Here is a 13,245-nt window from a genome sequence, read left to right on the forward strand (position 1 = left end):
TCCTCACTAATGAGCTCTTAAATCACCAAATACTGAGACTTTTTTTCAATTCTCATCCTTCTTGACCTCTGTGCAGCCTTTGGCATTATTGGCTACCTCTTCTCCTTGATCCTTTCTTTCTAGGCTTTCAGGATACCCTTCTCTCTCTCTCTCTCTCTCTCTCTCTCTCTCTCTCTCTCTCTCTCTCTCTCTCTCTCTCTCTCTCTCTCTCGCTCTCTCTCTCTCCCTCTCTTTCCCCCCTCTCTTTCCCCCCTCTCTCCTTGATCCTTTATCTCTAGGTTTTTTCTCTGTCTCTCCCTCCCTCCCTCCCTCCCTCCCCGGCTTCTCTCCTGGTCCTCCTCCTTATCTGACCACTTCTCAGTCTCCTTTGCTGAATCTTCCTCCAGATTACTCTTATTAACCATAGATGTCCCATAAGGCTCTGTCCTGTCCCTCTTTTCTTCTCTGGCTATACAATTTCATTTGGTGAATTCAGTCCCTATGAATTTACCTATCATCTTTCTGCCAATAACTCTGAAATTTACTTGTCCAACCCTAATCTCTCTTCATCTCTAGTCTTTTGTCTCCAATTGGCTATTAGACATATTGAATTGTATGTCCTGTAGATATCTTGACTCAACATGTCCAAAACTGAGCTTATTATATTTGCCTTCAAACTTTCATCTCTTCCTAATTTCCTTATTACAGTTGCCTCCCAGTTGCCCAAGCTCAATACCTAAACTGTCATCCTGGACTCCTCTCTCTTTATCCCTTAGATCCAATCAGCTGCCAAGTCCTGTCATAACTACCTGCTGGATATCTTTTGGATACTCTTCCTTTTCTTCTGTGACATTGAGGAAACATTGACTGCTCTGGTGCAGGTGCTCATCACTTTACCCTTGGACTATTACAATAGCTTATTGGTATTTCTGTCTCAAGTCTCTCCCCACTCCAGTTCATCCTCCAGTTTATCAGCTTGCAAACTGATATTCCTAAAGTCTCACCATATTACCCTTAGCCCTCACCACCATTCAGTCAACTCCCTATCGCCTGTAGGATCAAATGTAAAATCTTCTGTTTGGGGCAGCTAGGTGGTACAGTGGATAAAGCACTAGCCTTGGATTCAGGAGTACCTGAGTTCAAATCCAGCCTCAGATACTTGACACTTACTAGCTGTGTGATCCTGGGCAAGTCACTTAACTCCCATAGCCCCGCAAAAAAAAAATCAATCAAAATCTTCTGTTTGGCCCCTTCCTACCTTTCTAGGCTTCCTACACCTCACACTATCATACTATGACTCCCACTTCCTTGCTATGCCTCAGACACTCCATCTCCTGACTTTGGGCATTTTCATTGGCTGTGTCCCATACCAGGAACACCATTCCCTCCTCCTCTCTGCCTCTTGGCTTCTTGGCTTCCTTCAAGTCTCAGCTAAAACTCCAACTTCTTCAAGAAGGCTTTCCTGATACTTCTCAATGCTAGTGCTTTTCCCCTACTGATTACACCCAGTTTCTCCTGTATCAATCTTGTTCGTTCATAGTTGCCTGTTGGCTCCCCATTAGACTGTGAATTCCTTGAGAGCAGGGGATGTCTTTTGACTTTCTTTGTATGCCCAACACTTAGCACAGTGGACGGCACATAGTAGGTGCTTGATAAATGTTAGTTTATCGACTGACTAAGCACTGGGGCTGCAAATACAAGAGCAAGAAAGAGATTAAAATCTAGGAAGAAGAGACAACACATAGTCAATGGTTAATTATCAGTTATTTAGACATCTACTACCGCTCTCTAAGAGAGCAGTTGATAATTTAAAGATTTGCCTTAATGATAATTTCATCCATGAAAAGGTGAAAGAATTAATAAAGGGAACTACATTTTTTTTTGTGGGGCAATGGGGGTTAAGTGACTTGCTGAGGGTCACACAGCTAGTAAATGTCAAGTGTCTGAGGCTGGATTTGAACTCAGATCCTCCTGAATCCAGGGCCAGTGCTTTATCCACTGTGCCACCTAGCTGCACAGGGAGCTACATTTTAAAAAAACCTGATACTCATCAATCAAGTGGAACTTATTGTTGGGCTAGGAACTCTTTGGGAAGTGACCACTTCATCTTAGAATTTGTGATAGGGAAGAAGCATCTGACATACTCTCTAGGTTTTTGGGAGAGCAGATTTCAAAATGTTCAGATAAAAGATAAAGATCACATGGATCAAAATTCTATAGAGGCAGTCAACCCAGGGGCAGCTGGGTGGTACTGTGGATAGCTGTGGATTGTGAGTTCAAATCTGGTCTCAGACACTAACTAGCTGTGTGACCCTGAACAAGTCATTTAACCGTGTTTGCCTCAGTTTCTTCATCTGTCAAATGAGCTGGAGAAGGTAAGGGCAAACTACTCCAGTATCTTTGTCAAGAAAACCCCAAATGGGGTCACGAAAAATTAGACATGACTAAAATGACTGAATAGTCAACCCAGGAGGGATGGGAAATCTGCAGAAGGAAATTATTATTATTTTTTTTTGATGAGGCAATTGGGGTCAAGTGACTTGCCCAGGGTCACACAGCTAGTAAGTGTTAAGTGTCTGAGGCCAGATTTGAACTCAGGTACTCCTGAATCCAGGGCTGGTGCTCTATCCACTGAGCCACCTAGCTGCCCCCAGAAGGAAATTCTGAAGGCAGAAGAGAAGCAATTTCCAATGAGGGGAAGGCCAAGGTGGATGCAAAAAATACCCACCAAACAACATATTTTGGCAAGGTAAATACAGATGATGGAAGCAAGAATGGAAAATAAGTACAAAATTATGGTAAGAACATGTAAAGATAGTATTGAGCCCTAAAGTTCAGAATGAAATGAAACTGCCAAAGAAGGCTAAGGACAACAAAAAGGGGTTTGAGGATTTTTTGGTTTGTTTATGTTTTTTTCACTATGTTGGGAAAAAGAAGAGGGTCAGAAAAGGAAGAGGACCACTGCTTGGAGGTGGATTGTTCGGTGGTGATGGACAATGGTGAGAAGGCTGCTTTCATTTAGCCTCTGTTTACACTCTTCATCCAAGGGGAATGACCTCTGAATTGGATTAGGAAGGATGAACAAGAGGAGACAATCCAAGAAAAGCAGGAAGATAGCAAAGGGCCACCTCGCTGTATCTGATGTGTTTGAGCCATCAGGACCAAATGAACGACACCCCAGGGAATTGAAAGTACTGGGGGATATGATTGCTAAGCCACTCTCAGTGATTCAGAAAAATTATGGAGAATGGGAAAGGTACTGAAGGGTTGGAGAAGGAAAATACTGTTCCAATTTTTTAAGAATAGAAGAGAGTAAGGGGCAGCTAGGTGGCGCAGTGGACAGAGCACTGGCCCTGGAGTCAGGAGTACCTGAGATCAAATCCGGCCTCAGACACTTAACACTTACTAGCTGTGTGACCCTGGGCAAGTCACTTAACCCCAATTGCCTCACTTAAAAAAAAAAAAGAATAGAAGAGAGTAGATGGTTCAAACTATAGTTAAGTGAGCTTGACTTCAATTCAAGTACCTGGTTCATAGGTACTTGACCTGTGTTCAGTCATGTCCTGCTCTTGGTGACCTCACTTTTACAGATGAGGAAACTGAGGCAAACAGGGTGAAGTGACTTGTCCAGGGTCAAACAGCTAGTGTCTGAGGCCAGATTTGAACTCGAGATGATTCTTCTGTACTCTGGTGCTCTATCCACTGCACCACATAGCTGCCCAAGTAGCACTTCACAACTGTTAATTGACTGACAAATGCCTGGTTAAATTCTAGGTCATATTATTAAAGGAATAGTTACCAGCCATCATGAGTGACTAGTATGGCTTCCTTCATCTAGAGTAGGTCATGCCAACTTCATTTCCTTTTTTTTTTTTTGCAGGGCAATGAGGGTTAAGTGACTTGCCCAAGGTCACACAGCTAGTAAATGTCAAGTGTCTGAGGCCATATTTGAACTCAGGTCCTCCTGAATCCAGGACAAGTGCTTTATACACTGTGCCACCTAGCTGCCTCCTTCATTTCCCTTCTTGACAGGGTTACTAGACTACCAGATTGAAGGAATTCTATAGATATGTTTTAGCTAAATTTTAGCAATGGATCTCATTTTTAAAAAATTCTCTCATGCTATTTTTATGGGTGAGATGGAGAAGTGTGGGCTGAGCAATATAATTAGGCAGAGACTTTAGTGGCAAAGTGGATAGAGTGCTGGACCTGGAATCAGGAAGATCTGAATTCAAATAACCTCAGACACTTACTAGCGATGTGACTTTGGGCGGGTTCCTTAACTTCTGTCTGCCTCAGTTTACTCAACTGCAAAATGGGGATCATGAAAGCACCTTCCTCCCAGGGCTGCTGTGAGGATTGAAGGAGACCATATTTGCAAAGTGCTTAGCACAGTGTCTGGCACATAGTAAACACTTTAATTAAGGGCAGGTTTCCTTCCCCTTCTCCTCCAGTTAGGAGAATTCAGAACGACTTCAACAGCCAGATCCAAAGAGCATCATTGGCTCTCTAGGAAGCTGTCTTTTTGGCCTGGTGTTACTCAACATTTTTAATCAATGAATTGAATAAATGGCGTACTCATCAAATTTGCATAGGATATAAAGCTGGGAGAGAGAGCTAATACAGAATATGACAGAATCGGAATCCCCAAAGATCTCAATGGGTCAGGATGTAAGACCCAATCTAATAAGATGAAATTTCATGGGGGACAAATGTAAAGCCTTGTATTTTGGTGCAAAAAGCCAATTTCATTAATACAAAATGGGAGATGTGGGATTAGAAAGTGGAGAAAAGGCTTGGGGTTTTAGTGGATTGTAAAAGTCAAAAGGACCGCTAGATGGCACCATACTGCACAGAGTGCAGGGCCCAGAGTCAGGAAGACTCATCTTCCTGAGTTCAAATCTGACTTCAGCCACTTACTAGCTGTGTGATCCTGGGCAAATCACTTAACCCTGTTTGCCTCAGTTTCCTTCTCTGTAAAATAAACTGGAGAAGGAACTGGCAAGGTACTCCACAATATCTTTGCCAAGAAAACCCCAAATGGGGTCACAACAAGTTAGACATGACGGAAAAATGACTGAACAACAAAAGTCAAAAGATTCAGCAGAGTGACAGGGCAGACAAAACAACTAATGTAGTTTTCTTTTCTTTTTTTTTTTTTTTTGCGAGGCAATGAGGGTTAAGTGACTTGCCCAGGGTCACACAACTAGTAAGTGTCAAGTGTCTGAGGCCGGATTTGAACTCAGGTCCTCCTGACTCCAGGGCCAGTGCTTTATCCACTGCTCCACCTAGCGGCCCCCCTAATATAGTCTTGAAACTGTATTAAAAGAGGCACAGTGTCCAGGACTATGGAGGTAAGAGTCCCACTTTAAGAGGCCGTTCTCAGACTGTGTCTAGGATCCTGTGTTTGGTTGTGGGCATCACATATCACCGAGAGAAGAAGAAGCAGGATGGTGAAGGTTCACAGTCATGCCACATGAGGCAGAGAGGAAGGGAAGGGAACAAACATTTATTAAGCACCTACTATGTACCAGGTGCACTGTGCTAAGCACTTTGTAAATATGGTCTCATTTGCTCCTCAGGTTAACCCTGGGGGGTAAGTTCTACTATTATCTCCACTTTACAGATGAGGAAACCAAGACAAACAGAGGTCAGGCAACTTGTCCGGGGTCACACAGCTAGTAAGTTTCTGAGGCCGTATTTAAACTCATGTCTTCTTGATTCCAGGCCTGGCCCTCCGATCCACTTGGCCCCCAGCCCTTATTGACCTGAAGGCTGAATAAACTGAGCCTGTACCAGGACTGTCTAGATGTACAGCCTGTCTTCTCTTCTCTTCAGTGGTGGTGGGGGATGAGTGGGAGGAGGAAGGAAGGAAATTGGGGGCAGAGACAAAGGCCTGGTTGCATATCCTGAACTAGGGAGGGGCTGATGCACCAACCAGTGACCTGGAGACATTTCTGAGGTCTCCTGTGCCCTTCTCAGTGACCGGGGCTCCTTGGGTGGGCAGAGCTGGAGGGGGATGCAGGAGGAGGAGGCCAGGCCCTGTAGTTTGGGCCAAACAAAGTCCCCTGTACCCATGATGGGTAAAGTGCCATTCCCTTGTTAATTTGCCTCCCGTTGCCATGGTAGCAGCTCGCCAGGGAATACTTCACCACAATCTGTTGTTATTTTCCCATTTATATCTCTGGGGCCGAGTCCTGTACCAGGTATGGGGTGAAGGGGGAGGTGGGCTCCAGAAGTGGCCTCTTCCTTGCCTCGCCTGCTGGTAGCTGAGGAGGAGGGGCTAGTGTGGAGTCCTTGGAAACCATAGCAACCCAGAAATCTGGCAGAGGCAGAGCTGGGTGTCCCAGGCCCCAGGATAAGTATAGGGTTAGAACCTGGGGGCCAATGTGGCGTCCTACCCATCGGTTCTAGGCAGCCCAGGTAAAATGGCATTTGTGCCTAGGGCAGGGGGCTTTCTAGAACACTAACTTTCTCTCTGGTCCTCTTGGAGGATGGAACTCAGCTTTCTTCCCACTGGGGATATTGGGGGGGCTTCATTTGCTCCCTGCCCCATTCATTCTCTTTAGGTTGGCACCCAGGCTATAGGAAGCTTGGCATAGCCAGCCACACAGCGACACCAGTGCGTGGGCCCCAGGCTCCTCCTGTTCCCATCTCCAGGATCAGGGCTAATTACAGTCTGTAATTAGGGGAATTACACTCATTACAGAAAGAGCTGATCATTGACAAAAAAAAAAATGCTACCACAACACAAGTTGGGCTATTGGAGGGATGGGCTTTGAAGAGCAGAGAAAGGAGACCAGTGCAGGCCCAGCCGCTCCCTTGTCCTCCCCCTCACAACACCCACATGCACGGCCCTACCCACCCCCCAGCCCCAGAGTGTGGCTTCCCCCACTTCCCCCAAAGGCCTTGCAGCTTTGGGTTCTATTCAGCTGCCTTTGTCTGGGCAAACAGAGGCAAAGTTTCATGTTTTGTGCAAAGGAATTTGCAGGGACAATGAAGGTCAGAGCTGCGTGAAATTATACCCGCCGCTGGTGGAGAATTGATGTGCCATTAAGGAGGCGGCAGCCGGGCAGCCTCGACACAGAGATGGCTCCTCGGAGGCCCCTGCTCCTTTCTCTCTGTGGGCCCCACCTCCCCGGTACCCACATCTCCTTCTTCACAGGTAGCCCTGGCCCCACCGTGTTCTCCCTTCCTCGTGGGCCCTCCTGAAGGGCTCCCATCACCCGTGTTTGACTTGGCATAGTTGGATCTATCCTGGAAAAAGAGAGGGGTAAAACTGTCTCCTAATCCCCCTACCCAGGAGCTCCAAGGGCCTGACTCCGTGGGGTCAGCCTTTGTGCTCCCTGGTCTGAGCCCAGGGGAGCAGTGGCCCTTGTGGCGAGTGCCTAGTGATGCCCCCCTCTGCTGTGGCACCTCCCCGGGTTGTGGAGGTGGCCGTTAATGATGTTAAATGATCCGGTAATTGCTCACACCAATTATCTCCCCATTAGTGTGCCTCAAAGCTACCCCGATCATTTAACCCTGATTCAGCTGGCTCAGAGGGGTGAAGGACGGGCCTGTTGCTCAATGAGTGACTGCTAGGTGATTATAGACAGGAGTGGTCTAGCTGGGGAAGGGGGGATCAGGTCGAGGGACCCTCTCTAGGCATTTCCATCTATCTCTCAATCTTTCAGAGGCAATAACATGAACCCTTGGAAGCCCTCCGGTGGTGGGTGTTGGTTAACCAGGGGGCATTATTCCCATTGCTATTCAGGATGATCAGGGAAATGGGGAAGGCTTAGGGTGGGTGGTATAGGGAAAAGACAAGGGCAGCGAGGAGTCACAGAATAAACTACGACTGAAGGCATGGAGGGAATGACGCCTGCCTGTGCTGGGCACCTGGAAGTGCCAACTGGAAGCCCAACTCAGAGGCCTGTCTAACCCCAGGAAGGGTCTATCCTCCAGACAAGTGCTCAGTAGAGCAGAAAGAGGGAAGATGCTGGGGGTGCCAGACGGGCACTGACGCCATCTTTCCCCAGCCAGATGGTGGCTCAGCCGACAAGCCCTTCTCTGTTTGCAAATAATTGTTTCCGGCATTTCTCTCCAGGGTGTGATGGGGGTGGAGAAATCTGCCACATACCACGGGGCCAGGGGTCCTACCTTGGTATCGGAAGTGGAAGGTCCCAGGTCCTGAGGGTGGCAGGAGACTCTGGAACCTCATGGCTACCTGGTTGGTGGGGCTTCGAATGACCTGGCCTGGCAGCAGGAATGATTGGTTGGCCAGGGGCAATGGCTCAGGACCTCCCATACCTTCAACCGTCACTGTCTCACCCTCCAGCAAGCTTATGTTCTGGACCTGTGGGTACAGAGTAAGCCAGTCAAACTCCCTTCTCCCAACCCTTCTATAGGCCAAGTGGCAAGACCAGACATTTCCTGAGTTGTGGAGACCCCATCTCATCCTCTTCCAATGCTCTGAGTTGTGTTCCTTACTCTTCCCTTCCAGCATTGCTATTCTACAGTAGTAAACATGACATTGAGTGGTGAACATGAACATGGTGGATGTTGGAAAGAGAGCTAACCTCGAAACCAAGACCAAGGTTCCAGTCCTACTTCTGGCTATGAGACCCTGGGAAATTCACCACTTAACCCCTGAGTGGTCCAGGCAACTAAGTTACCTAGAAGGTGCTGACTTGCGTTAGGAGTTTCCCGTACCAACTTTCCAGTCTTATTTCATATCCCTTGTCTTCAAGCGCTCTCTGTTCTAATGGAACTGATCAACTTCCTTGTACACGACACTCATCTCTTGCCTTCATAGCTTTGCACAGTCAGTTCTAGAGTCCCATTGTGAACTCTCCCCCCCCCCTTCTTCCTCTTTGTAAATTCCTAGTAGAGTATAAACTCATTGAAGTCAGGAACTCATTTCTGACTTTGTACCTCAGCACCTAGCACATTGTAAATGCTTAATAGATGCTGGTTGAATGAAATAATTTAAGGCAAATTCTTTGTTTTATCGATGTAGAAACTGAGGCTGAGAGAGAGGATCTGATTTGTTCAAAGCCACTGTTCCAAATTCAGTTCTCTTTTCACCACATTGATCTTTAGAGTCTGGTTGGGGTAGCAAGGAGGACAGAACCTAAATCAGCAAGGGCTTGGGTGGGGGAAGTGGAGGACCAGGGTCCTTTAGAAAGGGAAAGTTGATTTTCTTCTGGGGCCATATGCTTTCAGTCCAGACAGAATCATGGACCGCCTCTCTGCGTCTCTGTTTCCTCATCTCATTAATGTTTTTGGATAACTTAATATAATGAGATTCTTTTGTATTTATTTCACACATTTAAAAACATTCTTCTGAGAAGGGGCCCTTAGGCTTCACTAGACTATTAAGGACCCCTGCTCTAGTCCAGGGCTTCTTTTTGTTTTTTGATGGGGCAATGAGGGTTAAGTGACTTGCCCAAGGTCACACAGCTAGTTAAGTGTCAAGTGTCTGAGGCCGCATTTGAACTTAGGTCCTCCTGAATCCAAGGCCGGTGCTTTATCCACTGCACCACCTAGCTGCCCCCGAACTTTTTTTTTTTTGGTTTTTGTTTTGTTTTTTTGTAACTACATTTGTTTGTTTGTTTTTGCAGGGCCACACAACTAGTAAGTGTCAAGTGTCTGAGGCTGGATTTGAACTCAGGTACTCCTGAATCCAAGGCTAGTGCTTTATCCACTGTACCACCTAGCTGCCCCCTCTAGTCCAGGGCTTCTTAAACTTTTCATACTCTTGACCTCTTTTTGCCTGAGAAATCTGTATTCCCAGTTTATCCCCCAATATATGGGTATATAAAATAGTTATACAGATCAAACGTTTACTGCCAAATGTTTCACACCCCCCACATTCAGTTACCCATAGAGGGGTCACAACCCACAGTTTAAGAAGCTTTGCTATAGTCCATTCCACCCCTCTTTCTACAGCTGAGGAAGTTCTGCCTTCAGAGGAGGTTGAGAAAGTTGTGAAAGGTGGAGGAGGTCCTGGGACCACAGGAAAATAGCTCCTGGAACATTCCAAAGAAGGAGGATTGTTAATCTTGGGAAACTGGATTAGATAGGAGAGGACTTGGACCCAGGTGCAGATCCTGCATAGTCTGACTGCTAAAGGAGTTAACACAACTGTAGGCTGATTTCTTTTTTTTTAATTAAAAATTTTTTTGCGGGGGGAGGCAGGGCAATGAGGGTTAAGTGACTTGCCCAGGATCACACAGCTAGTAAGTGTCAAGGGTCTGAGGTCAGATTTGAACTCAGGTCCTCCTGAATCCAGGGCCGGTGCTCTATCCACTGTGCCACCTAGCTGCCCCCACAGGCTGATTTCATAGAAGTAATTGGGTCACACAGGGTCACTCTTTCTCTCACCTCCTTGCCTTTGCACTAGTTGTCCCTCATGCCTGGGGTGCCCTCCCTTCCTCCATCTCACAGAATCCCTTGTTTGTTTCAAGGCTCAGCTCAATTTCCACTTTCTGCATGAAGTCTTTCCAGCTGCTGGTGCCTCCCCCACAAATTACCCTGACTCTATTTTTGTACCTATTTTGCATAAACCTATATATGGGCATGTTGTGTCCTCAAGGGCAAGGACTGTTTCATTCTTTGTATTCTCAGCTCCTAGCACAATGCACGACACATAGTAGGTGCTTAATAAATGTTTGTTGACTGGCTGAAGGGGAGTGGGGGTGGGGCACACTTTGAAGAGAGTGTGGGGAAGGTTCCCTCTACTGTGGGGTTGCCCCAAGACCTCAGCCCATTTTGGCCTTCAGGGTGCCTCCCCTCACCCAGAAGCGCCTCTTTCACTACCTCTCAGTTGACTGCAGCTTCCTCAGAGCAATGTCCTGGATGCCCTCCCTTTCTCTGCCACCCACCGTGCCCCACCCCCTTTCCCCATTGTCCCCGATTCAGCAGCAAGGAATATCGAATCAGCTTCCAGCTGCCCTGGCCCCCTGGGAGCCTGTCCTGCTTGCTCTGCTCTTCTCCCCATGTTCCCTGGCAGCTGATTTTTACCCAATGTCTTTGTCTTTTCCCCAGAGGTGTAACCAGACGGGGCAAATGAGACTTTGCCTCAGGATATTGTCATGCAGTGGGGTAAGCTTCCTCTCCTTGGTGACTACCATTGCTGAATCTCAACTCTTGGTCCCCCATGTGCCCATGTGGAATAAGAGGTCCTGGGACTCTTGTTACTGTGGTGATCTTCTTGATCAATCAACCAATCAATCGATCGATCAATTAATAAGCATTTATTTTTTAAATTATTATTATTTTTTTAGTGAGGCAATTGGGGTTAAGTGACTTGCCCAGGGTCACACAGCTAGTAAGTGTTAAGTGTCTGAGGCCGGATTTGAACTCAGGTCCTCGTGAATCCAAGACTGGTGCTCTAGCCACTGCGCCACCTAGCTTCCCCTAACAAGCATTTCTTAAGCAGCTGCTATGTGCCAGGCTCTGTGGTAGATGCAGGGGATACAAAAAAAGGCAAAACCACTCCATACTTTCCTTTTTTTTTGGTGAGGCAATGGGGGTTAAGTGACTTGCCCAGGGTCACACAGCTAGTAAGTGTCAAGTGTCTGAGGCTGGATTTGAACTCAGGTCCTCCTGCCTCCAGGGCCGGTGCTCTAGCCACTGTACCACCTAGCTGCTCCCGCTCCATACTTTCAAGGAGTTTATCCTAATGGTCTCTCTTTCTTCCCATTCACCCTCCTGAGGAGCGAAGGTCTGAACCTCCCTCTCCTTGTGCTTTCATAGAACTGTCCTCAGCACCGGCTGCCCACACTAAACCCAGTTTCTGACTCAAAGACTGCAGTCTCCCCGCCTCATCGGGAGGGTCCCCCCATCACAGACTTAGAGCTGGAGGGAATATTAGGGGTCCTCTTCTCTAGCTGCCTTATCTTACGGAGAGAGCTGAGGCCTAGCGAGGTTTTGCTTCCCTAGGGTCAGACAGCAAGTAAGCAGTAGAATCCCAATAGTCGGACCCCCGGGGGTGGCGGGGGGGGGGGAGACTCTGATTCCAATTTCTGTCTTCTTTCCTCTGAAGGACAGTTTGCTTCTTGTTCCTCATTCCTCTTTTCTGCTGGAATGGAGTCTTTTCTTCCCACGGGTCCACCCTGGCTCCTGGAAGCCAGAGCCCCTGAGGGGAACTGAGTCGCCTCTTTCTCAGGAGATATTGATTGGCTTCCCCAAGGCTGGAGGCTGCCAAGTTGGCACCTCTACTGTCAGGAGATAACACGGCCCATTAGAATAGCATTCTGAATCTGGAGCCAGGGGTGTCGAATCTTTTCTTCCTGTGTGACCTTGGGTAAATCATTTTAATTTTTGAAGCCTGAGCTTCCTCCTCTGTCAAACACAAGGGTTGGACTAAGTGGCCTTGGAATTCTCTTCCGCCTCCAGCTCTGAGCTGCTGCCAATCCATCATCGTTAGCTCCTGGTACGGGTGGGGAGGACACTGCAGGTAGGGAGCTGTAACAAGGTGTCCCAGAGGACAAGAGGGTGCCAGACCCCGCCTGGAGACCCTTCCTGGCTTGTCTACAGGGCGGCAGGTGGGTCCCTTCTCTTACGGGACGGGGTTAAGTCCTGCCCTGGTCAGCTCTGTCACTTCTTAGCCCAGCCCCCATGTCTAGGCCTGTCACTTGTAGGAGAGCTGGGCCTGATGGGGCGGGGGTGGGTGGGGAGGAGGGAATGCAGAGGATGGGGCTGTGATGAAGTCTTGAGGCAATTTACCGCTGGAGGAAATGCTCCAGAGACAGATTGAAATGTCAGCTCTGCTCAGGGCTCGGCCATCTCGGAGCCCGCTGACGAGGTGGCTGTCCGTCTTGGGGGCAGAGGGAGGGGAGAGGAGCTGAGAGGACCGAAGAGGGAAGGAGGAAGCAAGGGCATCTTCTGCCTCCACCTTGGAACTGGGCTGGGCTGGCTATGAGCAAGGCAGCCCCAAGGATGGAGGCTTGCATTGTCATGGCAACAGGGTAGGGCCTGGACCATCCTCCCTAGGTCTTTATTGTCTGTGATTCGTCTCCCTGGCTTTTCTCAGTCCTCTGGGGTTCTCCTGGGAGGGAGAGGGGGACCTTGGATTCCCTTCCTGTTTCCTTAAGATCTACTTAGGCCTGAGAGAATGGACCCATGGCCCATTGCCCTTGCCTGGTAGACTGAGGTAGACACTGAGATGAATTGTCATCCATCTCACAGGCTCACAAAGTTGAAAGGGACTTTGGAGATCATCTAAGGCCAACTTTCTCATTTTACAGAGAGGGGGGAATTGAGGCCGAGATAGGGAAA

At 47.9% G+C, this 13,245-nt stretch overlaps 1 protein-coding gene across 2 annotated transcripts in view; it reads right to left on the reverse strand.

Moving 5' to 3' along the window:
* Positions 1-13,245, reverse strand: part of SEZ6 (seizure related 6 homolog) — an 83,537-nt gene that overhangs the window by 20,045 nt on the left and 50,247 nt on the right. For both annotated transcript variants that reach the window (XM_043999899.1, XM_043999898.1), the window contains exon 4: positions 8,122-8,317. In XM_043999899.1, coding sequence (XP_043855834.1) covers positions 8,122-8,317 — 196 coding nt within the window. The remainder of the gene's footprint in view (positions 1-8,121; positions 8,318-13,245) is intronic.

This window comes from Dromiciops gliroides, chromosome 4 (genome assembly GCF_019393635.1).
Source record: "Dromiciops gliroides isolate mDroGli1 chromosome 4, mDroGli1.pri, whole genome shotgun sequence".
Taxonomy (NCBI): Eukaryota; Metazoa; Chordata; class Mammalia; order Microbiotheria; family Microbiotheriidae; genus Dromiciops; species Dromiciops gliroides.